Raw genomic sequence first — 27,936 nt, 5'->3', positions numbered from 1 at the left:
TTCATGCTCTATTAAGAAAATAATTAATGTCACATTAAAAATAATATTCATAATAGACAGAATAAATTATTTATTATTTTTAGACACAAATATATGATTTTGGAGATGTCGAGGAAAGTCAGAAAGATTCCTCTATGTGATAGAAAGAAATATTCTTGGATATTTATGAAATTAGTCATTTACAGACCCATGATAATTAAGGTTTGTCTTTATATTTTAGGCTGCAGTATAATCTCTCTCTAGTTTGTTTTGTAATGTAAATAATTGTCGATATCTATGAAATCGTTTCTTTACTGCCCCATGTTCATTAAGAATTTTCGTTATGTTTCACGTCTCAGAATATTTCCTTAAAGGTTGTGGATAATTTAATATTTACTTGTTTTATGATCAAAATTGTCAGTTTAACTGTGTTTTCATGCTCTATTAAGAAAATAATTAATGTCACATTAAAAATAATATTCATAATAGACAAAATAAATTATTTATTATTTTTAGATATGAATGAAAAAGTTAAAATAAAAAGTAACGTCATTTAAATTGGTAAAATAGAAATATAATAAGAGACGTAGACGGTAATAATCCCGCCCATTAGCCCAACAAGAATCGTCTCGTCGGTCCGATATCCTAATTAAAACCGCAGCGCACCGTGTAGAAATCGAGCCGGATCAGCGGTCCTCGCGTCCGCCATGGATACGAAACGAAGAACAAAAGCCAATCCGTCTCTGCGTGTCCGAACGCGACTTTTGCCCAGATGGCGCACAGGTAACTAACGCGGCTATCGCGTCCACCACACTCTTTAGTCGACAGTCAGGTGTTATGGTAAGAGCGCGTTGCGCGTAGTTTGGCGCCGATTTCGACGCACGATCGAGTGACGAACCCGCAACTTTCCCATACAAGAAGCTTGCTTTTCCGACCGGCCAAAAACGATTGAACGATTGGTGGTGCGACAGGAGGATGAACACTGGCTCACCGAGGTGATACTGTTTATTCCTGAAAAACGGATGCTGGCAAAGATGCAGACTTCCACGGAGCAAAGCATGTTGAACGACAAGAACCAGGAGAAGCAGGATCTGACGCCGACACAGCTCAACCTGGCAACGGCCATGCTGCAGGAGAACTTCCTGCAAAGGTCCATACAGAATGTCGCGCTGTCCCTGCAGAACGCGATGATGAACTCGCTGCAGCAGGCGGCACTTTTGCCAATCAACAGTGCCGCAGCTGTGGCCCTAAACTTCCAGGCGTTGGAGTCCTATTTGACGTTGCAAAGGCTGTCGTCCGTTAGTGCGAATGTCAACAACAACGCCGGCAAAATAGACATACTGAAAATCGCGGCGAACACCGCCAAGATCTCCGAGGACACCAGCAACGAGGAAAACAACACCAGCCTCACGGAGGACGTGGACCTGGCGGAAAAGATCGAGGAAAACCTGGCGCTTTTGGACAACGAGGAAAGCCTGAACAGCTTCCCGTTATCCTCGTCGCCGGTGGACACGTCCTATCCCAGCCTCATCATGAACTCCATGTACCAGTCCTCGTCCTCCTCGGTGACGTCCTCGACGACCACACCGGCGGCGTCGATCGCCAGTCGGCAGAAAGGCGTGGCCAGGCCCAAAAAACAATTCATCTGCAAATTTTGTAATAGACAGTTCACGAAAAGTTACAACCTGTTGATTCACGAGAGGACACACACCGACGAGCGGCCGTATTCCTGTGATATTTGTGGCAAGGCTTTCCGGAGGCAGGACCACTTGAGGGATCACAGGTAAATATCTGCATCCGTGTACGAGGGGAACCCGAAACCTTCCCGTTTTGTGGGTGCGTTTGATTTACATTGCGTGGTGTAAATCAAGAGCGCCATCCAAGGTTCCGATCGTAATTTATTGAGACATTTATCAAGCAAATGGTACTTTGCATATGACACACTTAAACATACATCAATAGATTTATATGTTATATGGGAATTGATGTAGTTACACAATAATTATTATGGTGATTGGATAATTGTAATATAAGACATAACATAAAGTTTTGCGCCTATTTGACATTTATTAATTGCTACCTATAATAATTCAATGTAATAATAATAATAACTAACAGCATATACTATCATACTATTTAAAGTTTATAGTATCACATTACCTTTATTTTACTAATTGCTAATTTAAATTTTAATTACTGTAATAATAAACAAGCAATGATGAATATTAATTTTAAGTTAATTACTGTTTGAAAATTGATACCCCATGTTTAATATTTATTTCTATATTTACTTCTATTATCAACAATTTAATTGAAAAAATAATTGATGAAAGTTTTGTTGGTTAAAAAAATGTTGCACATAAATCTTGTTTCTCAGTAGTTTAGTATGATCTTTAATCCAGTTATTTCATCTACATTTTTATTTTAATAATTGTGTACAAATTTTCGTTATTTAAAATACTTTTTAGTTAAATCTAATTGGATTTTGTTCCGTTGCACAAAGTGCAATCTTTTTGAAACTTACATGTATATAATTTAATTGTAAAAAATGAAACATATTTCAACGTTCATAACCGTATATATAAAATTTTCTTAAATTTTAAGTCTTTCTTAATTTTTATTTTTATATACTATTAAAGTAATTAATTAAATAATTTGTTAATTGATTGTATTAAAAAAATTCATACATTTTAAATTATATTTCTCTCTTTTTTTATTAAAAATAACGTAGAAGTCGTATAAGAATATAAATTTACTTTCAATGCGCACGCGCAGAACTATTTCTCAAGAATTATAATAATTATTAATTTGGTCGAGATAAATTTAATTTCGAATTAATGACATTAATAACTATTAATTAAGAATAATTTGATGAATATGAATAAAATTAATTAAAGATATATATATATATATATATATATATATATATATATATATAATTATTTAATACATATCAAAAGTGTTTACATATCAAAAGTGTTTACAAAATATGACATTTTCAAAATAAGTACAATTAAACATCATACGACAATTGTTTTTTATTAATATGTCGTTCATTATTCGTATTAAATATTGTACTAATTAAAAAATTAGTTGTTGATGATATGATTTCCACAAAAATCAGGAAATTTTTACTGAAAATATTAATTTCAATTAATGAATATTTAGAATTTTTATTTATTATATTCTATTAATTTTTTCCATGAAAACTCCTATTTTTAAATTTTATTAAATGTTATATAAATGTTATTCTAGACAATATTTATAGAAAATAAAAAATACTTTTATTACATAATCATAATTATGTTCAAATATGAATCACACATTTTGTTCATATGAATAATTTAATACAAATTTTATTCTCGCGTATGAATTACAATAAATAATTTTATTATTTTAAGAGAATATTAATTTATTATTAATCGATTAGATCAGAATTTTTATATATTATATTAAGATTTAATATGGAAACATATTTTTTTTATTATTAAATCATTAATTAATCTTATTAAACATTAAAATAATTAAAAATATGTTATTGTAGACAGACTACATTCTTAAAAAATAAAAAATACGTTTATTACATAATAATTATTATATTCAAATATCAGTTATTAATTTAAATTTTATTCTCTGACACTTAATCTGATAAGAATTAGAATAAAGAATTTGTATTGCAATTTAATTATGTTCAAATATAATTGATAAATTTTGTTCATACAATTAAATTTATTTGAATTTTATTTAAGAAAAAAATATCTTTTAAGAATTTCAATAAATAATTTTTATATATATTATTTATCTTAACTTCAGTTATTAATAAATTTGATTCAACAATTATTAGTTATGCAATTTCGACAACTTTGATAAATAGTGTGAACTGTATATTTGCATATTATATTTAATTTTCCTATTTGCATATATATTTAAATTTCCTATGACAATCGTTTTAAATTTTGCTTTATTTTAGGAAAAAAAAAAGGTAGGATTCCTGTTAAATTTTCTCACGGAAGATCACGAACGTGTAAACTTCACGGGCAATAATCCTTTCTTTCGATTTTGAAATGCTCCGTGTATGGAACACCTTATTTATTGTAATCGCCGTGCATTCATTTCGCGCCGCGATACCGCGGAAAACCTTATTCACAACATCCAACCGGCTTCAATTAACATCGTTTAATTTATGAACGCCATCATTAAATGCACAATAATGTTCCTAATGCATGTGAATGCGCCAACCAACAACCGTCGCACACTGCCCAACCGCCAACAAATCCATCCAACCAACAACACCATCGAACACAAAACATGTTTTAGATAAATAACGCCTGTCACATTTCAGCTGGACTAAAACATGCAAAACGCTACGAATTCTAACTGTACAATGTTGAAAGATGAAAAATGTCAGTTACTGTGGGATCGTTGGTCGTGGATTTTGTACAGTGTGCGAGGACGAAGGTTTAGAAAGGCCCCCAAGACAATATTTAACCGCTTGAACCAGATGACCCAAAGATGCTGTGTGATCTTCGGGGTTTTGTGGCATCGATAAATTACAACTTCAAACGGTTCTATTAACCGATCGCTTTTCTTAATTAAATATTCTCCCATGGTACGTGCTCGGTTCAGTACCAGCCTTACCAGCCTTCACTTGTGGGTGATGTAATAACTCAATGCACGCGGGCTCTTTATTTTAACATTTGATGCGAGTCCGTCGTCGTTAATCTTGTTTAGATCAATGTTACACGCATATATGTATATAAACGGCACATGATTCCGTAACACACAGACACACACACAAAGCTATAAACTTGTAAAAATTGCAGCGTGTTTCATTGCCAATTATGCGGGTCGCGCATTTTAGAATTGCTAAAATTGAAATTGCGTTGTCGATGTAGCACATGCACATTATTCGCGCGTCATTACAATAAATTATAGACAATTATTGTGGCCGTGTACGTCTATTTGCAAATTGACAATGGGGATTTGCATTTTGTATATTGCGCAATTAAAGTGCCTGGCATGGTGCCTCCAAATCACCTGTCTCCATATGGTCTCATGGATTTTTTTTACACACACACACCACACCGCCAACACCTTGCACAACCAGAATTCATCTTCTGTGCCACCTTTAAAAGTCATAAAAACCAACTTCAATCAGAAATTCAATATTTTAAATAGTATAAATGAAACACGATCCCCATCGTCTAGTCTGTGATCAAAAAAAAAAAAAAAAAAAAAAACGGAAAAACGGAATGGTTTAAAAATAAATAAATTTCAATTTGTATAAAGCTGGTCCGACGGCTCGCAGTCGTACACATTTCGACAAGACAAAGTGTAAACAAGCGGGAAAAATTCAAAACATTAAAATAAGTTATTTGTGACGGTGTCCGACGGCATTTTTAATACCGGCGCGGCCGCCGACAAAATTTACGCGGCTAATTTGCTTCGAGTTCTTTACGGCCACCACGACACCACGACATTTTTCTCATCTCGAAAATTTGTCCGGTTCGATGGGACTGATAAAAAAACATTTACTTACGTAATTTAATATTACGCTATATTATTTATATATTAATTATTATGTATTTTATTATTTTCCACATTTGTTGCCTACATAAGTACTTCAAAGAAGGGTTCGGTTCAAAAGTGGTAGATTTGGTGAACTACCCCATTGTAAGTAGTGTGTATCCAAAATTCGATGAATTTGTCTGTTATAAGTATTTTCACACCAGATATAGAAAAAGTGACCAGTTCTTATTTTTTTTAAATGCAAGCCACATTTTGGTATATCTAACCATTTTGGGAATAACTGCAAAAACTAACTCAACTAACGCCACAAAATGTCTATATTTTTTATATAATATGAGATACTTACCCCAATATATGGAAAGTATAAGTAAATACAGCTTCGTAAAATTTCGAGAAAATATATGTAACTTTTTAACTTTAAAAGGTATAACTGAATTTGCTTTTAAAATGTTACAAAAAGATTTAAATTCTATTAAATTATTTTTAACTAAGATTTAACGATATTTTGAGATATTTTATATTGTCATCTATGAAACATATGGAAAATAATATTTTTCATATGTTTCATATTTATTATTAAATTACTATTATAAAACATTTGGAATTAGTTATGTCACAATTTTTATCTAAATGTGTTTGAATATAATATTAGGTTTTTAAAAGTAAAATAATAAGTTATTTTAAATTTTTCAAAAATGTCGTTATATTTTAGCTAAAATAATTTAAAGACAAATTCAATTATGGTTTTCATTTGAGATATTATCTTAAAATTTTAAGGAGACATTTTTATGTTATTATTTAAAAGAAAGTAGAAAAAATTGGAAAGCGATCCCTGAGCAATCTTATCAGAGCATGATTACAAATATTAGAATCAAGAGTGTCAGAAGAAAAAAGTGTTTGTGTTATTAAAAATAAATTTTCCTTGTTTTCTCTTATTAAATAAAGAATTTGCCAAAATCGATGAATTTCATTTTTTTAGTACACAAGATTATATTGACATTTACATTATGTTTTTTAAATTTACATTACAAATTATGTTTTACCTTATAAAAGTGACATAATAATTTATATTTTATTTTATTTGTTAATATGGTCACGTTTATTGTAAAAAAATACATTTAAACATATTTAGTTAAAAAATTTTAATTAAATATTTTATTCTCAACAATTATTTTTTCATTCTTTCAATGTTTTTTTAATGTTTTTTCTTTAAATACGTTTGATAAATTAAATTATTATATTCATAATTTTTAGCTTTATTTGAAAAGTTTATTAAACTATAAAAAATATATATTTATAAAATTTGTTTATAATTTTTTCACATTTGGAATATTGATTTTTATTTAATTTTACTAATTTCGCAAAATTCTTGTTGTTATAAAAAAATAGCAATCAATTTTATTAGAATTTTATTTTTTTAAATAAATGTTTTCATATTTTTAACCATTTATTATTTTTCAAACTTTACTAATTATTATTGCTGGATTTGTAAATATACTTTTTTGATGTATTTAATAAAAATTTAGATAATTTAGATTTAATATGCTTCTTTTGGTATAAGAGTTTATATTTACATTTACATATTTTTTAAATTTATTTTACAAATTGTTTTTTCCTATTTAAAGTTAAAATAATGTAATTTATTCAATATTTTTATTGATCTGATTACGTCTATTGTAAAAATATGTATTTAAAAATATTTAGTTAAAATTTTTTATTTTTAACAATTATTTGTCATTCTTCCTATGTTTTTAATTTTTTTTTCTTTAAATATGTTTCACATATTCACATATATAGTCACATGTTTTAAATTACTTTATATTTAAAATTTTTAAAAAGCTTATGAAACAATAAACACATATTTGCTTTTATTTTTTTCGCATTTAAAACATTTTTATTCAATTTTTTGTGATTTGTGATTTTTTTTATATTTATTTAGATAAAACATTTTTATCAAGGTGCAAAGTTATTTTTGGAATAGGAAAAGCATTTTTAAAACTTTTTATAAGATTTTTTTACATTTTAAAAATATATTTTCTACTTTTTTATCTTTCATTATAGTTATTTATGTTTTAAAGTATTTAATTTTTTTTATAAATATTTTTTTAATTTTATTGGTATGATTTTTAATTTATTTATATTTTTAATTTGATGTTTCTTTAAAGTCAAATGTATTTTATTGTATTTTGCACATTTACTTTTGTGAATTCCGTCTTTTTTAGTTTATTTAAACGGATTTGGTTAATTTATTAATCTCAAATTCACATACATACAACTTAAAGTAAATAAAATGTAATTAATACATAAATAAATTTTGAGAAAATAAGAAAAATATTTGTAAATGTGTTCTAAATTTAAACTAAAAAATATTGAGAGTAAACATTTTGAAGTTGTAGAATTACAAGTCACAATAATAATAATAATTTTAAATTGCTTTGTTTATATACATCGTATATAATAATATTTATGTAGACAAAGGTGGAATGATAGAATAATTGATTCGATTCTCCCCACCGTGCGTCGATCGCAGATAACCCGCGGAGTATATCAACTGGTTTATATGTAACCCAATTAAATACACGAAACTCCCACTACACGAAGCCGAATAAACCGAAAACGGCCACGTCCCTTAATTGATGCCTGTCACTCTCGATTAGGTATTAATGTTTTCTACCACACAATCGAACTGCACCGTCATCGTATCAGCGGGACGGCGAAAAATTCGTTCGGACACTCAAACACGGATACGTGGAAGATGCCAGCCAACAATTGTTGCATGTGCGATCGGCAACTCGTGACTCGTACGTAATTTGTGGTAGTTTTCGGTAAACAATCACGTGTGTTTTGCAAGACGTGACTTGTAACAGTCGTACGGTTTGCCCATGGTGCGCCCGGACCGATTGGAACCTGATTTCGGTACCTGTTACCGAGGTTATCGAGATGATATCGTATACTTTTGGGGGGTGATATCGAACGGGAAACACAAAACCTACATTTGTTTTATCGCCTCTCGTATTTCACGCGTCTTCACAATATCGGTGGTTTAATAAATGTCAAACGTACAATGAAATTTTAAACACCAACCATGTACTGGTATTCGAAACAGATACAGCGAAGATAATGTCTATGCCTCTCTCATCGTTGCAACGAAAAGGTCAAAAGGTGTTCAATTAGTTCTGCCGTAACTTTCTTCCCGTCCCGATGCACCTCTTAGGCCAGATGCGACAATAAAAAACCTCCAAATTACCATAAACCAACACCTCCACAACAACAAATACTTTAGTAACACTCGGGAACGTATTATTCAAGCGGCTGGACGAGTTGCGATCGGTATCGGCTTGTGTAAAATTCACATCTTTGTTTGCAGTAGAAGGAGCGTGATTTATCGCAGCATTTCTAATAGTTTGGTGTGGCGTGTGTGGGTTTTTACGGAAGATTACTCGCTCGAGGTCATTCAATAATCCTTTCCCATCTCATCTCTTACTAAAACCATCCACGTTCCAATACGCGGCTAAAAGGCTTGTTTGATCGTGGAGTAAATTGTTTGTGCTTTCCATAATTTTGTTAAACTGTCTATTATCTATTATGGAAATGTAACGTTTTTTATAACTCATGCTTTAAGGAAACCAATATAAAATGTTAAAACTGGTTTCCTCAGATTCATGTAATCTTTGTTGGGAATCTAATATATCTAATCTAGTTATTATTTTCATCAGTTATATTCACTATTACTTTTTTATTCTGTCACATGGATACTCAATACCTTTATATTATTTTTGTACTTCAAATTTTTTATAATAAATTTTAGTAAAATTATATTTTTCCTGATTTTTCTAAAATTTTGTTTCATTTTTTGAAATTTCATTTTATGTCATAATTTTGCCAATTTCACAAAATTTTTGTTGTCTTTTAAAAATATCAAGTTTATTAGAATTCAGAGGGCTAATTTTTTAGAAAATGGTTTCATATTTTTAAACCGCTTCTTACTAATTTTCCAAATTTTACTGACTATGATAGAACTATGTATTTTTCAACAGTGTTTTTTTTATTCTTTGCTTTTTTGAATTTTTTTTTATATTTCAATTGTATATGTATTTTTTTTGTTTTATTATATTGTATTTTTTGAAATATCACTATTTTTTATTTGTAGTTTTCTGTATTTTTAATAATTTTCCCAATTCTACAAAATTTGTTGTTATTTAATATTACCAATTTAAAATTAATTTTATTAGAATTTTGAATGTTAATTTAGTTACTCATTGTTTATAATTTTGTCATATTTTGGGGAGGTTTAATTGATTGAATATTATCGGATTTGTAGACGAAACTTCCATAATTCAGTTTTACTTCACAGTTTTGCTACTTTCCAACAAATTATTTTCAATTTTTTTGTCTAGTCTTGATTTTGTTAAATTATGTACATTCTTTGTGTTTTTTTTAAATCTTGTTACATTTTCTCCATTCTTTGTTTTTTTTTTACATCTATCTGTTTCGAATATTTAAATTTCTGTATTATTCGATTCAATAATGACGTCTTGTGTCATTCAAATTTTCCGATTTTCTAGATTATATGGTTTCTTTTCTATATAAATATCTATAAACTGCTTAAATTGTATTTTCTATTTAGTTTTTGATTACTGAAAAATCGAAGACCATTGTGTTAATTTTCGCAATTTAAATAAATTAGGTTCATTATGTTTCTGAATTTGATTTTTTTAATTAGGTTCTCACATACATATATTTTTATGTTAATATTTATTCTTTTGTTTTCAAGAGCTTCGAAACAAAATAAATAGAAAGTTTTATTATTATTTTAATAGACGTTATTTCTTCACGTTAATTTTGTAATTATAATATCTATACATTTTAAAGACAAACAGCATAATACATACCATTAAAGGTAAAAATGGGAATCTTCATCCATATTAGTAAACCTTGTTCCATTGGCAATTATCGAAATCTCATTTCTTGCACGAGCCAATGGTTAAAATCGTAATTTCTCTGATGTTCACACCTTAATGTAAAATTTTACAGTTCGTCTTTAAAATCTGCGAGAGAAGGTTATTGTTTTCCGGGTAATTAAAAAGCTCAATTAACACAATCGTAAACTGTCCATAAACATCGTAAAACGTTAAATTAATCATTCTATCTTTTAAAATTAACACCTAGTAATAATGGAGGTATTTATTACCATTGTATAGTGCCGTTATGGAAAAATTGTAAATATTGAAATTTAATTAAAAGATTTGTGATGCTTTGGACGTACGTACTCGTTTACACTATAATTATTTGTTTATAGACTTGCAATTTGTTGGACCGACCGTATTTTACACCCAAAAATAAAAATCCAAGAACCCACATAACTAACGAAAACATCCAGGCAATAAATTACCATTTATTCATCCAAAGCAGCAATTTTAACAAATTAATTTTATTATTAATGGATCTGACGATATTTTAAAAGTCGTGTAAAAACTTGTTTAGCATACGACCAGCATTTATAATTCTTTCAACGTGATTATTAAAATTAGTTATCTACGGCCTTTGTAATAATCGAATTAATGGTACATTTATACAGACATAACAACGGATAGATTATGTTAATGGGATAATTAACCTATTCTTATCTTAACTGCTTGATTGACATCTCAAATTAACTCATTCTCCACAGTGGGTTGTCAAATTAGAATTAATCAACTAGAGGCGATTGGAAAATCTCGACGGTTCGGTATGTTAATCAGAAAATGCAAATTTTACACAAAAATCTAAATAATACGGGGTACAAAAATCGAACTTAAATAACAGCACTTAATTTATTGTTGTAATGTGCGCAATATTTAATCACAAACTCATGAATTTCTTTACTCTGACATTTCATGATAATTACTAGTCGTAAACTGAAATTGATTGTAAATCATTGATTTGACTCAGTACTACTTAAATATTAAAACAGTAAATACGAATCAAGTAATAAATTACTATTTATATTATTTTCTACTTAATGATCTGCAATTAATTGATGTGTGTTCTTTATTTTGCTTTTTATTTATGAAATATTATTTACTGTAATAAATGTAATAGGAAAATGACAAATACATTTTAAATGATAACAAACATTTTAGTGTACTAAATTAATTCATTTTAAAGTCAAAGAAATTTTAGGTAAATCAGAAAATATACATAAATCTTGTTAAATTAGTAATTACAATTTCTTAGTTTGTGCCATTTTAAAATTCTACTGTATTTTTTGCCCTTTATTAAATATGCGATTTCGTAATTTATGTCTCTTATATATTTATAATTAATTTCTAAAACAACTAAAACTGTTAAATTTCTTTATTTCCTCCATTTTTTGAATAAAAATTATGTGAAATTCTAATTCTAATTTTATATTGCAAAAAGATGTAAAAGAAAATTACGGCATAAAATTGGTTTATCAATATTTTAGAATATGTATTTAGATACATATAGTCTTTTTATATCTTTAATTGTTTAAATTTGGGATCTGAAACTGAATTTTATTACAAAATAAATTTATTATGTAGTATATGTCGTACAAATCAGTACATGTAACAAAGGCCCATTATTAACTAATAACTTCCCAACAAGGAATATACACGTTACAAAATTGTTGAAAATAATTGGACTGGTGCCAAGCAACACCTTTTCGCTTGTAGGCAATAACTAAACAATCTTGTAGATGATTATATCTCTACCGAATAAGTTATTGAACGCTGTTACTTTCCATTCGGCCGAAGATAAGTAAAAGGTTAAAATAAAGATTACCTCATCATTTAATTAATAATATCCAGCCTCACTTTCTAACACACGAACGCATTATGTCTCTAGTAACATATTCGTGAAATTGCGATGCGTTTTTCGACGTATCCGCCTTCAATTTCACGCCCGTCACCCGATAATATAAACGTTGAAACGCTCCGGATGGACGGCGATAATAATAATAAAGATCGGAGTGGATGCGTGTGTGTGGCGGACGTAATGCCCATTAGATTTTTACGATTCTGGACCTGGGCACGTCACGTCCACCAAGATTTACTGGCCCCTTACTTATCACGACGTTAACACGACAAATCACAATATGCGTCCAGACACTAAACAACTGATTTATCACTTAAATAACTCACGGTCCCGTCCCGGATGATATTTTATTTATGCCGGTGTTTTGTTGTTAAAAAACTTTTCCTCGCACTTAATTTTTTGTTATAATTTTACTTAGTGTCCAAGCGAATACAAAAAATTGCAGATTTCAACTCCTAAATAAGTTTCCACTTTAAATAAATACTGTAGAAGAATTTGACATTTGTTATACTTTTTGTTGTAGGAACTTATTAGATTTCAATTTCAGTTTGTAAATAAATGTATTTACCAACTAAGGAAGTTTTTAACAATTATTTAAATATACACAATTAACAAAGTTATCGGTTGTATGTGTAAATTTTTGTTTTTGAGTTCGTTCAATAAATAAAAGTGGTACAGATATCTAATTCCCGATGTAATATATTTAAAAAAATCGCCATTAAATCAAGTAAATCACCATTCGGACGCAACAACGTACAAAACCATCCTTTATCACGGTGAAAATACATCAAGCTTGCATTTCGTTGACGTGTTTATATTGTCGAAACCCTTTTTATCGTCGGCCATAAATCGCCGGCACGTTGGGCGATAGCGACGGCCGGCCGAGCGACGAAACCAGCTCCACGGTCCGGTCCCGGATCGCGGCACGTCCGCCTCAATTACACCGGACACGCACCGTTTTAAACATCGAAATAAATTATGTAAATAATTAGCCTAACCCCGTGTAATTGCCTTACAAATTAACTCTTTAGTGGCTTCGGACATGTGTTCCAGTTAATTAAAGCCGCGACGGACGGTTTTGCCGTGTTCTTTATGTGTTCTGCCCACGGATAATAATACAAAATTCCTAAACCAAATAAGTGTATTTCATTGATAATATATTATTATTATTATAATTATTTTTTACGTTAAATGTAATTAGTTAATAAAAAATGTTACCTTTCTATTCGTCAGATATGAAAAGTTGAATATTTTCTTTATACAATAAAACAGCATTTTACAGAAAATCCCATAAAATATATATATTTTTTATTTTTTTAACTTATAATTATAAATTGAACAAAATTAAAATATATAATATAAATAACTCCTTTGCATTATTATTATATATTTTAATAATAATTCATGATATTACTTTCTTTAAGTATTGATTTTTTTCATTTTAATTTAAAACATTATACTCAAAAAAAAATAAAATTAGGTATTTGAAAAAGGTTACGTTACAGAATTAAAAATACCAAAAACAAAAGTAACTTAAACAAAACAAAAAACACAAAAGTAACAAAACAAAAATTCTTAAAAAAATATAGAAAATATAATCAAGATTTTTGTAAACTGTAATAAAGTATCTATAATTATTTTCGTATTACATATATTTACAATTATCCGTTTCAAGATTATATTATATTAACAAAGTAGGTTGGACTATATTTATAAATAAGTTCTTTATTTTAGAAAAACATATTAATTCTTTAAAATTTAATTAGTATTATAAATGTTTACAATTATTTCTCCTAGAACAATAATAATAATTTACCAATTAGAAATTTATGTATACAAAATAATTTTCTTAATTTATAAACTATAAAGTTTTCGTTACGTGGTTGTCACAAAAATTACTATAAAATACTCTTCATCACGATTAAAAATAACCTTTTCTTTTCTTAAATCTGCCTTGGTGTAATCTAATGCAGTCATCGAAAAACTTGTTATTCTTGTAGAAAACGAACTGTTAAAATGTTCTTAATATTTATCACTGACAATTCTCTAAACGTCTCCTGTTGTTGTTCCAGATACATCCACAGTAAGGAGAAACCGTTCAAATGTGGCGAATGCGGAAAAGGATTTTGCCAGTCGAGGACACTGGCCGTTCATAAGATCCTGCACATGGACGAATCTCCGCACAAATGTCCGGTATGCAGCAGATCCTTCAACCAGCGCTCGAATCTCAAGACTCACCTACTCACCCACACGGACATTAAACCGTACAATTGTTCGGCCTGCGGCAAAGTCTTCCGTAGGAATTGTGATCTCCGACGTCATAGTCTCACGCATAATTTAGGCACTAGCAGTAGTACTAGCGGGGGCGGTGGCCTAAGTACGTCCCTGCCCAATCAGAATTTTAGTATAGACTCGATTATAAGCAAAAGTGCTGGCAGCAGTGGCGGCAAATAGATCTGAACTTTGTTGATTGTTTTTATTTTTTTTCTTTTTGTTGAGATGTGAAGTTTATTATTTGTAAAGTCTTTGCAAAGGTTTTAGGCAATTGTTGTGGATGGATATACATATTAGTGATCTCTTGTCTAAGGGGTTTGTGAAGATTGGTGACTTTATTTTGTAAAGTAATTAAGTTTATGGATTGTATATAGATTTTTTGTAAATTGGCCCATTTTGTATACATGTCATAATAAAATATATTTTTGATTATCACTGTATTTTATTTAATTTTTATAGTTTAACAAAGTATTGCGCGTTATAATGGATGTTAACAATGAAAGAGTAAACCAAAATTTATATAAAAATTACATTCTAATATCAAAAAATTAAGTTTTATTTTAAAAGTTAATTAATATAAATTTTTGTTAATATCATGAATAATTTAGAATAAAGCACAACAAAAATTTACTTCCAGAAGATCGACTGATACTCATACTCAATTTATACTGAATATCTTATTGTACATATCAAAACACTTGACAAATATTTAATTTAACCTTTGTACAAATTTATATTTTATATTATATTTTTAATTAAGTATAATTTTTTACAAATCGCACAAAATAAATAATAAATTTTTCAAATAGTTTATGCAACATAATATTAATAAAAACAGACACAAAACTAAAATAGCTTTTGAACTGCACAATATATTGATAAATCAATATTTTGTAATTATTGTAAATAACCGATAAAAAATATAAATCTCTTATTGCAAAATCTCAATTATTATTTAAAAAATTATCTAGTAATATTTTTAATGACTGTTGTAAAAGTTATTTTATTTAAGTTATTTAAGTAAAAATTGTAAATTTATCACCACACATCCATTCAAAATCTCGCATTCGGGCATTACGATTTATCCGTAGTACAAGTTACAACACACAGTTCTCAGTCTGAGATTTATCGGATGACCGGGCTATATATTATGGAAATTAACTGAGGAGATTCCCTCGTGTCGACCTGCCCTCCCTCAACACATGCACAACTTGCTGAAAGCAGTCGTTAAAAAATTATGCCCTGTTGAATGCAATATAAACCACCGTCAACCATAAATTAACCCGCGTTTAATACAATAAAAAACCATTGTTTTTCGCTGAATACGGATAATTTATACGTTTGAAAATGCTTGCCTCATCAAATATTTACATGTGTTCGTTCAAAAGATCGAATTCGATGAGTGTGAAATGTTTCCAAGCATTATCTAATTTGTTTAGGTTTCACCGAGATTTTATCGGACCGATTTTTGTTTATCGCCTGAATATTTATTAGGGGCAGGCATTCGAGAAATGCCTGTAACACTATCCAATAATTAATGTTAATTAATTGTTTATTTAAATTGGGTAATTTTATGGGCCCATAAAAGTTTTCTTCTGATCGTACCACTCGATTGATTATATTATTAATCTGTTATAAATAGTTTACGGTTTTTTTGGGCATGTGGAAGATTATCATTTCCAGGAATGTAATAAAACAGTAAATATATTTATTGGATGTAGTTATTTTATGGTTAACATAACGATTTAATCTGGTCACCAACACATTAAAAAAGTAGCTTTAAATAGGATAATTAATTGGATAGTTAAATTTATGTTAAAAATTTTTATTAGAAAAAATATCGAAAGTGAAATTCTTACATAATAATCTTAAATGTAGATTTTATTCAGTTCAGATGTTTTTGTTTTCTTTAAAAATTGGAGTAAAAGATAAAAAATAATGAAAATTATTAAATAATATTTCGTTTCGTTCTGTTTTATCAAAAAAGATTTGTAATTTCCCCAATTTCTAACTACTTTACCTTCATGAGTGTTTGAGTTTAATTTTTTAATTTAATTTTATTACTTTAATTTTAGAGTTTTTTGTGTATACTACTATATTTTTTGTCTTTCTTATTATTTTTTTTGTATTCCTAATTTAAATATTATATATAATTTGTTGTTTCAATATTTCATAATTTATTTTATGTTCAACTATTTCGTTTAATTTTTGTTACATTAAATTTTGAGTGCTGTCTATTTTTTATCTATTTGTTTAGTTTTTAAATTTATTTACTATATTTAATTTTTTTGTGAATATCAACTTTTCAAAATTCATTTAATTCTTGCGCATATAAATTTTTTAATTTGGATAATTTTTTCAACTTCTGCCTTATTATTTCCTTTAAAATTCTGTAGTTTTTATTGTATTTATGTATTAACACTCTTTGTTTTAATTTATATCACAATAGTTTTCCAGTTTTTTTGGATAAATTTGTTATTTTTACTTTTTTTATATATTTAATTTAAATATTTCTTTACTTATATAATTTTGGTTTAATATTTATTACATTAATTCTCCAGCTTTTTTTGTTTTATTTTTTTAAAACTTCTATCTGATTCCTAATATTCCAGTTTATTATTTTTTTATTAGTTTTTGTCAGTTATTTTTTATTATTATATACTTTATTCATATTCTGTAATTTTTGTAGGTTAGGTTAGTATCTAAAACTGTGGTTTAATTATTTTTTTATCTACATTTTATTGTTTATTGTTTTTTGTATATTCATTTAGTTTATTTAATTTTTATGCAAATTTTTAAAATTTTATTTGATTTTTGGTTTTAATATTTTGTAGTTTTATGGATGGTGTTTAATTTTGTAAGATCAATTAACTATTTTTATTTATTTTTTATTTGTCTATTTGTTTATTGGTTTTCTGTATTAGTTAATTTTTGACGTATGTAAATTTTATTTGGTTTTTGGTTTTAATATTCTGTAGTTTCATGGACTGTGTTTAATTTTGTAACATTAATTAACTACTTTTATCTATATTTTTATTTGTCTATTTGTTTTTTGGTTTTTTGTATTTATTTATTTTATATTTTTGATGATTGTAAAAACACCAGATTCTTGTCTTTAATACTGTATACTTTTAAATTGTATCTAAATATCCTTTGGTTTAATTTTTTTTTAATTTTGTGCATATTCAGTTAAAATATATATTTTTAATTTATATGATTTCCTCAAATTCTGCCTGGTTCTTGATAATATTTCTTATCCTTGCTTTCTAGTTTTGTATATAGTCTTTAATACTCTTTCGTTTAATTTTAATGTAATTAATTAATTTTTCAGTTTTTCATTTGCTTATTTTATTATTTTATGTATTATTTTGTTTTTTTTTTGTATATATGTATATACATATTTTTTAAATTTATATGATTTTTTTAACTTTTTAATAGATTATGTTTAAGACTCTTTAGTTTTATTTATGTTTCACCCCAGTTTCTTTTGTTTATTTTTTATTCTGTTTATTCCATATTTTATTTTTCAACCGAAAATGTTTCTTATTTGCAGTTTTTATCTTCCTGCACATTTTGAACAAAGCATAGAGGAATGAATTTAATTTTCTCCATTCAGACGGAGTTTATGCGGCGGGTTCAATATTAAGAGTGTTTTTTAAAGTAAAAGCCCCGGCATAGCGCTCGACTTGCGTTATATATCACATGTAAGTACTTCTAATAGTGATCGGCGTTATAAATTACGTTTATCCGTTTGTTGTGTAGCAGCGTAATAACCGTGATAATAAATCGCCGCGATGACCAACTACGAGCGGTCGACGATGGACATTTATTACACAAACAACTTCAATATTTACAGGATTCGTTTCCAGGAAACTGCGCATACTTTTGAATAACTTGAACTAAATTAACTTGGAACTGGATGGGCAGGAGAATCGTCGCGATATTGCATTGTTGGATTCATGTTTTGATTTATTGTGTATTTATAGGTTTTCCGTGCGACAGGTTGACCGTTGACATAAACATATGCTAGCAATAAAGGATATTTTAGGACAGGTATAAAACACTACCGCATTAAGTTTACGTCCGAAACCAGAAAATTTCCATCGCGCTATCTAAAATAAACAACGGGAAATAAATCAAGGAGATTAGTTTCGTTGCTGGCTAGTCTCCCCATCCTTACCGCGTTCATTGTTTTTGTGGCTAAAATAAATATTTTTACCTTTTAATCTGGTGTTGTTGTGTCGGCTGAATATAAACATCGCAAAACCTCTTGTGGGGTCCTTATCGGTCTTTTGACAGGTGTGAAAAGCGCTGCTTAATCTCCTTGGTTTACTCAAACGATGTGGTTTCTGCGTTAAGGAACCCAAGAAATGGCCATTGTGGGCATAACTAACTATTATCTGTTATGTCACGGAACCAATAGTACATTGTGCACGTTCGATAATGTTTTCCAAGTCGTTTCACGGAGAGAAAAACAGACAAAATCGTCAATACAATCAAAAACCCATGGGAATATTTCTATCACTGTCACTATTAGTGACTACAAATAGGGGACTAATTGTTATTATAATATTACATATAATTTTAAACTGCATGAATTTTCAAATTTAATTGCAACAAAAGAGACTAGAATTAAACTAATGTTTCTGAACTGAGAGATCAATATTAAGTTGGTGAAAAATCAACTTATCCAAAATAACGAAAACATGTTTGAAGAAGAATTCGATTTATTTAAATTTATAGTAAATTAGACATGTAAATATGATTTTATCTATTCGTTAAGTTTTTGATGGTATATATCATCTATTTATATTCATATTTTAACTCTGGAAAAACTACGAAATAAAATTTTAAATAAAAAGAGTAATTTACTATAAATCAAAAAGTTTTTACGGTACGTTTTTAATAGTTCACTACACAAAATCTGTAATAATATTTTTCAGAATAAGTGAATTAGATTTTCAAGGAAAAATAGTTATACAGTATGTAGTTAATAAATTAATTTTATTAAAAGGTCACTGATATTTTAAAAATTAAAATTTTAGGCCATTAAAATATTTCTTTTTATTATTTGGACACTGGACTATTCTTATTCACGATACATCTTTACGACCCAAATAATCTAATAATTAAAATTCGAGTTTCTGAAACAGAGAATATGAAAGAGGAAGGAAGGAATGAAGAAAGTGTTTTAACGGTGTCAGGGCAATCTAACATTACGACAAGGATAAATTGAGAAGTGTCAGGACCTTACAACTCCTGTGCATATTTTGTTTCACAGAAGTACATTTATATAAAATTTTCCATTTTTATCTGATTTTTATCTTTATTATTCTGAGCTATTATAGAGGTTAAACATAACAGTCTTCAGTAACATTAATTAATTAATTTTAAATTTATTTTCTCTATTTATTTATGGTTTTTTCCTTATCTTTAATATTGTCTAGTTTTATAAATTATGTTCCATATTCTTTGGTTTCATTATTCTAAAATTTATTTTCCATTTTTTGGGTATATTTTTACTTTTATCCATTTGTTTATTTTTTGCATATTTAGTTTAAATTTACATTCCTCAAATTCTATAACATTCTTCTCGTCAATATTTCTTTAATTTTTCTGTCTTTCTCTATTATATCAAATAAATTTAATTTTTGTTAATATTATCAGTTTATTATTTATTTATTTTTATTTTATTTATTTTTATTTAAAATTCTATAATTGATAATAATTTTAATCGTTAGTGGATAAATTTATATAACTTTTGCAAAAAACAAAACGATGACTCAATAAATTATATTATTATTATATTACTATTATTATTTTCTTACTTTAAGTAAGTTTATTTTAAATATTTAAAATAAATTTTTAATAAATATTAAGTAAAGTATATAAAATATTAGATAAATGAATTAATGGCCATGAATAAGTTCTATTTTTTTATTATAACATACAGGGCGCACACACACGATGTCCCTTCTTCCACTCATACTCAATATTTCAATATTAAATATTTTAAACTTCGGTGCGATATACCTAATTTTTTTAAAGAAAAAATAGATTTGATTCAGAGCTGACGACAGTGGAGGCAAACCTAATTTGAATTTCTGTTGGACTTATATTACAATTTTATTTTATAAATCACCTTCTTAAGTAATAGTGAGTACGTAGTTAAATATTGTTGGATAAATTGTGAAACATCCAGTTTAATATTGCTTAAATTATTTTACTTTAAAGATCACCAGAATATAGTCAATTTTGACTTAATCTAAAAGTTTCTGTACTCCTTAGTTCATAAATCATTAGACTATTAATTATAGATTATAAACACTTAATTTAATATTTCACATTAAATCTTTCTTCTTAAATTCATAATAGTATATCTTTGAACCAAAAAATCAAACCGCTTTCTTCTCAACAAACCGGCCATTGTAAAACGGAATCAAACGAGGCATTTAAGCCGAAGGAGGCGTTCTATTTGAAATAATGTGGATGGAAATGCGTGTAGCAGTCAATTATGTCAACAACAATACGAAAATAGCGGCAATCGTTAAACTGGGTGGTCCGTTACCAAAATGAACGTTCAAAGGATTTGCGAACAATCAAAATAAATAAGAAAGTGTGATTGGAAACTACTTGGGCACGATTTACCACTTGACTTGTTTCTTTTGCGAGTGTTTGCTCGTTTTGTAGGTGTAACCAGGCGGTGTGTAAAAGGTGATAATAATCCACGGTTTTAACACACCAACTAAAGTACAAAAGTTGGGCTGCTCCTACAGTCATTCAGATGGAAATCTTTAACCGCAACGATTGATGTGAAACAAGGGTGAATGGAAATTAACCGTGGTTAGAGGTTATTTGGGTGGTCCAGGTGCCAAAATCCTTTAAATGGTCATTGACTAAATACTTTTGCACGATTTCTCAACGTTAAAAAAATACAATTTCACGGTTTCCTCACTTTCCTCAAGACGTTGGCCAGGTGTCTTTTGGCTGCCTCTGCCACGTGTTCAAGTGTTTGAATAAGAGATAAACCGAAGGATCTAAGAACAAAAACTGTTTATTCGACTCAAACAATTGTTGACGCATTCAACAGAAAAAAAAGAAGAAAACGCTGTTTATGTTTTGCCGTGTTTTATTGTATTGTTTGCGGTGTTCACACGGCTTTTTAATATGACAGCCGTAAAATCATCTCCGAATGTAATCAGTTCTTTATGGTTTTCATTCTTTAATTTATTTCATTACGGCGCGTTAGTGCGACACAACATTTATACAAGCTTTTGCTCACCGATTTATTCCAGAAGATCATTTTTGAAGAAAAGAGAGTATGGTAATATTAGTCATATAGTTTATTAGCTGTAGTATACTTTCTAAACAATGTTACACACAGAAAAATTAATTTGACACAACGTGATATCATGACATCATTTTAAATTCAAATAAATTTATAAGGGAGACAGACTGGTTACTATTTAAGAACATATTTTGATAGTAAAACGCCATTAATATTTAACTATTAAAAAGAAGAAAATGTTTAATGCGTATTATCTATTATTCCTTACGATTTTTCAATCTATAAAATACATATGTGGTTTAAAAGAGTATTTTTATTTATTGCAATTTTTAAAGGGTGTATCTTTGTCAAATTAAAATTCAGTAGACATAATTTCCATTAACAATAGCAGAGGCCTCTTTTTGCCCAACCCACCATCCAAGACGGCTGAAAAAAATCCGTACCTACTCCATATTATATCCTGTCATATTAATAACGAATCGCCACAAATCCAATACAATTGTCGTCCCCAATGAATGTGGTCCGATTGTGGTTCATGAGGCCGATAAATCGGTGTACTGCCATTGGCCGAAAACAACAATAGACGTGAGCAAAAGACGGCTGAATAAATTTTATCCTTTTGCTGTTGCAGACAAGGACAACAGCACCGCGGCCCGAACATAGTGGGGTTCTTTGTATAACATCACTTATTACGTGTACGAGGCGGTACTCTTTTGATTTCCCCTTGCATTTTTTTTATATAACCGACACATACACTCGTCCGGAGCTGGTGCTGGTGCTGGTGATCCCCTCTCGTTCGTTTCTTTTGTTGTTGTGATTTTTTAGTTATGGGCGTATGGCTTGCACTGCGGACCACTCTTGATTTATCGTGCATTAATGGTAATTGTGTTACCGATCATTAACGCCGGTTTACACGTGTTTCGGTCCGATTTGCACCTTTGCCATAATTAAGGTTCATCCTTTATTACTCATTTTAGTTTGTTGCCTTCAAAATTCATCTCTCATGCAAACGGTAAAGAAGATAGTCAATCGGGAAATATTCGAATTGGAACTTTTGTACAAACGAAGTTTGCATCAGTTTGATTTGCACTTTAAGAGGGAAGAAACATGATATTGTTTATTATTCAATACAATATACTTCTAAAAATGTCTTCTCAGTTAAATTCTATCCATAATTGCTTTTGTCCGTAGTAACGATTTTCGGTCGTGTCCTTGTACGAATCGTGAAATAGACTGAGACAGTGAAACAGATTTAATCCTGAAATGAGCTGGCCGGATTTAATGGCAACCGAACTGGTTTAAAAATAGCATTTCCACGAGCGCTCTTCGATAACCATCTGTCTTTAAACCAGATGATAAAAAGGGTACTTACACAAAAGACCGATGAATTGCATTCCTGATTGGACCAACCAAAACGCCACTATCTCCAATATCTTTCGAATTATTTCTGCCAACTAAGAAACGTTTCAATTTAATTATCGTGCCAAAAAAAAAAAATAAGATTGCTAAAGACATAAGATTTTGATTAAGTGTCTGGCGCATGATTCTCGTACCAGCGCAATGCAAATGCGTGGGCCTACGCCCGGGAGGGGCATGACAAATCAGTCTCGCGGCGGACCGGGGGGTGCGCCGGGGGTACACGCGAGGGGACAGCAACATGCTCGCTCACCTCTGACCTCGCCGCACTCAATGGGCTGCCATCATTTCGTCGGACGCTATCATTTGTTCTCCCGACGCGATCGTCACGTTTCCTTCGGTGCCCAAACTCCACCGAAAATTGCTTAATAACCGGCATCATATATTAACTGCTTTTTAAGGATTATACAATTTTTCACCCCTATGTTCAACCGTAAACGTTTGCGTTTTACCAGCATCCATCTAGTTAAACAACATCCGTTTCTATAAATCCTATTCGCGTCCATCTAACCATGCCGCCACCATTTGTGTGTCATTCCCGCCGACAAATTTCTCTGACAGTTACTGGTTAAAGTGTAAATTGGGGTGGTTCGGAATAATGAGTATAAAATAAGCATCTGGGGTAGCAAAAATGGCGTATAATGAGCCTTAATCCTTAAATTGGGTTGCTCCCAACTGCGAGCAAATCCTTTCCATGGGTATTAAAGTAATATTAGTTCAATTTTAACCGGGGGATGTATAATTGTATCAAACCAGTTGCTATCATAAAATAGAACTTTTTGTAATATTAAATAAGCTTTAATTTTATACAAAAACATATATTTAAGGCCTGCTACATTTAGATAATACATACAATTCCAGAAAATAATTTTATGCTAATTGTGTTTAACTTTATGTTAATTGTTTGTATATTAAACTTTTTTTAAAATCTTATACAACTTGCAAGAAATACATGTGTCTAGCAACACTCACTTTGGTAATTATTGAATGTGACAAAAAACTAGAAACCACTGCAAGGAATTAACTTTATGCTAATTGTTTCTATAATTGTTGAAGAGGCAATACCATAACTTACCATGCAAATAAAATTATAATTTGTATTGCCGTGTGTACATATTATTCTGCGGGAACATTTATATTTATGAGGTATCATTCATATATGAGTTATCGTTGTCCGTCCAACATGTTTATTGTTATCTGTCTGTAGATTTTATGTCAACTTGCCTTGCTTACACTCATTCCGTTCCACAGCCATTTTCATTACCGATTTGTTCGTTACCTGGCTGAAAAAGCCTTCATTAATTAACAGTGGTTCATCATGTCCAAATTAAACCAGCCTCTACAACAACAATGCCGATTGATACTTTCATTTGTGGCTATTGATGTCGATGTTCATAATGAACGTTGATTCTCTTTTGAAAATCATTCGGGGCACATGAGCCCGAAACAAATGACAATTGACGACAGCATTAGAGGTGAGTGGTGTTTGGGGCCCGGGAGCAACGGGGGGCTTGTCATTGCACGGCGGGTGGGATGATACGCGCTATGTGGTGCACCTCCCTGTTATATGGAGGAATTCCGATGGGGAAATGCGGTCAAATATCTGTGCTTTTTATGGCGTTAATGAATTGTAATTTTGATTAAATACTTTCAGTGTCAACTAACTTAATTACAACAATTTATTTATAACAAATAAAAATAATAAAATAATTTTAATTTACACATATTTTACTCATTTAAAATTTTTGCATATAAATAAAAAAATGCATTAATTCGAATAGACATTTAAAATAAAATGTTTTCAAAAATATATAAATGGTAAATAAAATGTTCGATTATCGCAAATCAAACGATGCACGTGTTGCATACCCACACGTACACGTTCTTGAAACCAAGAATGATTTAAGACCTTACAGTTCATAAATCAAATCAGATTTCATTTTAATGAAGATTATTATTATATCATATTATATTTATTGTTCTAATTAAGTATATATTTTATCAATTGATAAATTTATATTATTTCTATAATAATAATTATGATAATGAACGTTTAAAAGTATAATTTTCACGCAGAAGACCTTATGGTTTTTTTATTATCTTATATAGATTTGATTTTAATAATAATTATTGTATTGTATTATATTTAATTTAATAATTAAGTATATACTTTATCAAACGACTTTTTTAATTTAGGTATCTGAATATAATACAATTTATAATATTTTTAATAATAAACTATTTTAAACTTAATTTAAATATATATTTTTTTTAAATTTAAGTCAGTCAATTAAATAAAAGATCATTTAAATTATCACGATAATTATCATAATTCTGTCAGTTTAATTTACGACACTAAGTTTATCTTATTTAATTAATATTACTAATAATACTAATTAATTTATTATACAATAACGAAATCAATATATAATTAAAGACAGGAATTGATTTGTGAAAAGACGAATAATACAAAAAAAAACGTTTAATTATTTTAAATGTTTACCAAACAACCCTAAAGTTTTTAATCGAAGTTACACATTACAAAAATAATTGTACGCCCCTGTCACAATTCAAAACCTTCCCACATAAAAACATATAAAAGAAATTTTAACCTTCATAACGACTAACCCATAAAAGCGGCGCTAAGCCTTCACAAAACCTAGAATTTATAGAATTGTTTCTATAATCACAAGAGGCGTAGATCTAAGTTAATTACGAAGAAATAAATGGAACTTCCACGCATATGTCTACTGCTTACCAGTAATTATACAGAGGATCCAAGCGAATTTATTTAACAGTTTTATTTTTGTTTATGCCCTCATCAATGTTGTTTATCACTTCGAATGTGATGTTTCGGGTCAAAGTAGATGTAATTTTAATTTAGATTCTCGGTAGTTTCAGCCGGTAGACGGCTTTATTTGATGGCCTTAATCATTGATAATTACAACCGTAATTTAGTTTTATTTATATTACGAGTTTGGAATTTATTTGATATTATGATTTACATTAAGAACGGTGCCGCAACGGTTTTATTCGTTTAAGAATTGTTATCAACGTACAATTTATATTTCATAAAATGAGCCAAACAAAAGGTGTTAAGGAAATGTTTTGCTAAAATGATTTCGGTGCGCCCATGTAACATAATTTCAGTTTATTAATTCAGGGGCAATGTCATAAAGTCAAGAGGATCCAACTTCAACTATTTTATGAAAATAAGTTTGTGTTCACAATTATACCCAGGTCGTTAATGTACCATAAATTCATACTAATGGACTATCAGGTAGCCATAATAAAAAACCATGATAAAATGTACATATTAATACAGATATTTTATAAATGTATGAGGTCCATCTGCGCTTTTTATTACTGTTTTTTAATTCTGTATGCAAGAACACTGTTAAAAGCAGCTTGACTTGGTGGCAATCAAGAATCTTTAACTCACAGCAGGTATTAATATCAAAAAGTAGGTGCAAAGGTCTAGAATTTCAGACACATCTTGTGACACTATATTAGTTAATAGTTTATACACTCTTTATAGCGTCTTTGGAACAAGGGGAACTAACCCAAATCATTCGGCTAATGCAAAGGCTTCAGTTTACTACATAAATTAAAACTTTAATTCAAATTTAAAATTTATACACTCAACAGCCGAACTGCTGTTTGTCATACGAAGACAAAAGCGTTTTGACTGGGTTAAGGCCTAAAACGGCTGCCCAATGCCCATATTTCCATTCTACACCGCGACCCCAAGATATATAGTCGAACTCCTACTGTGTACAATTAAAATTTTCATTATTTATTTCGGATTGTTTTTTTGATTTAGTTTTATCGTCAGTAATTAAAAATAGCGGCGCGGTCGCCATTAAACTATGTCTGAACGAGACTAATCACGATTTATGACCGGTTGGTGATTTTTTAATCAAAATGCCACGCTGTCCAGTTTCTGAATAAATCTAATCATTAAGATAATTTTTACGTGTAGAAAACTTTTCAACAATACTTCATTTTTAAGTTAGCTAGAGTCCAATTTTTGATAAAGAATTTTGTTATTATCTTATGTTATCTTGATCTGATTTGTCTCTGTTTATGCTAAGCAATTATTGCAATAATAAGGACTAGTCGTATTCGTATATATTTTTTTATTAGTAATTTTTACTTATCGACAAACCCTGTTGTTTTTCTGTTTGCAATAGATTTTCCTATTTTTATTTGCTTTTTCAGTTTAACGTTTCCAGACTTTCTCCATTGCAAACTTCAGTAATAATTGAAAATATATGTATTTAGTATAGAATTTGAAATACAATTTTAACATTCCAATAAGAGATTAAATTAATTTTTAACTTCTAACTTCCTATATAAATTAATCATTTTAATATTTTTTTATTTTATTTAATAACATCTATTATTTAAAATTAGAAAAAGTTTCTCGTTTTTAATGTTTACCTTTGAAATAATCACCAAATCAATATTTTTTTTGGGCAAATTCCTTCCTTGAGAAAAAAATTTTGGGTTTTTCAAACTTAAGGAAAGATAAACGTCAATGTTTACCTTCACTCCAGAATTAAACCGTTTATTGAGTAAAAAATTGGACAATGGCAAAAATAAATATGTCACATGAAGAAGTATCTGGA

At 29.1% G+C, this 27,936-nt stretch overlaps 1 protein-coding gene across 1 annotated transcript; it reads left to right on the top strand.

Moving 5' to 3' along the window:
- Positions 1–828: 828 nt before the first annotated feature.
- LOC109609258 (protein sister of odd and bowel) lies at positions 829–15,033 on the top strand. Its single transcript, XM_020025897.2, has 2 exons — positions 829–1,762; positions 14,400–15,033. Exons 1-2 carry the CDS (start codon positions 1,002–1,004, stop codon positions 14,779–14,781), a joined length of 1,143 nt encoding a protein of 380 aa, XP_019881456.1. The 5' UTR covers positions 829–1,001; the 3' UTR covers positions 14,782–15,033.
- The last annotated feature ends 12,903 nt before the right edge of the window (positions 15,034–27,936 follow it).

Source organism: Aethina tumida, chromosome 1 (genome assembly GCF_024364675.1).
Source record: "Aethina tumida isolate Nest 87 chromosome 1, icAetTumi1.1, whole genome shotgun sequence".
Lineage (NCBI taxonomy): Eukaryota > Metazoa > Arthropoda > Insecta > Coleoptera > Nitidulidae > Aethina > Aethina tumida.
Note: the sequence above shows the minus strand (reverse complement) of the source record. Positions and strands in the feature narration are given on the sequence as shown.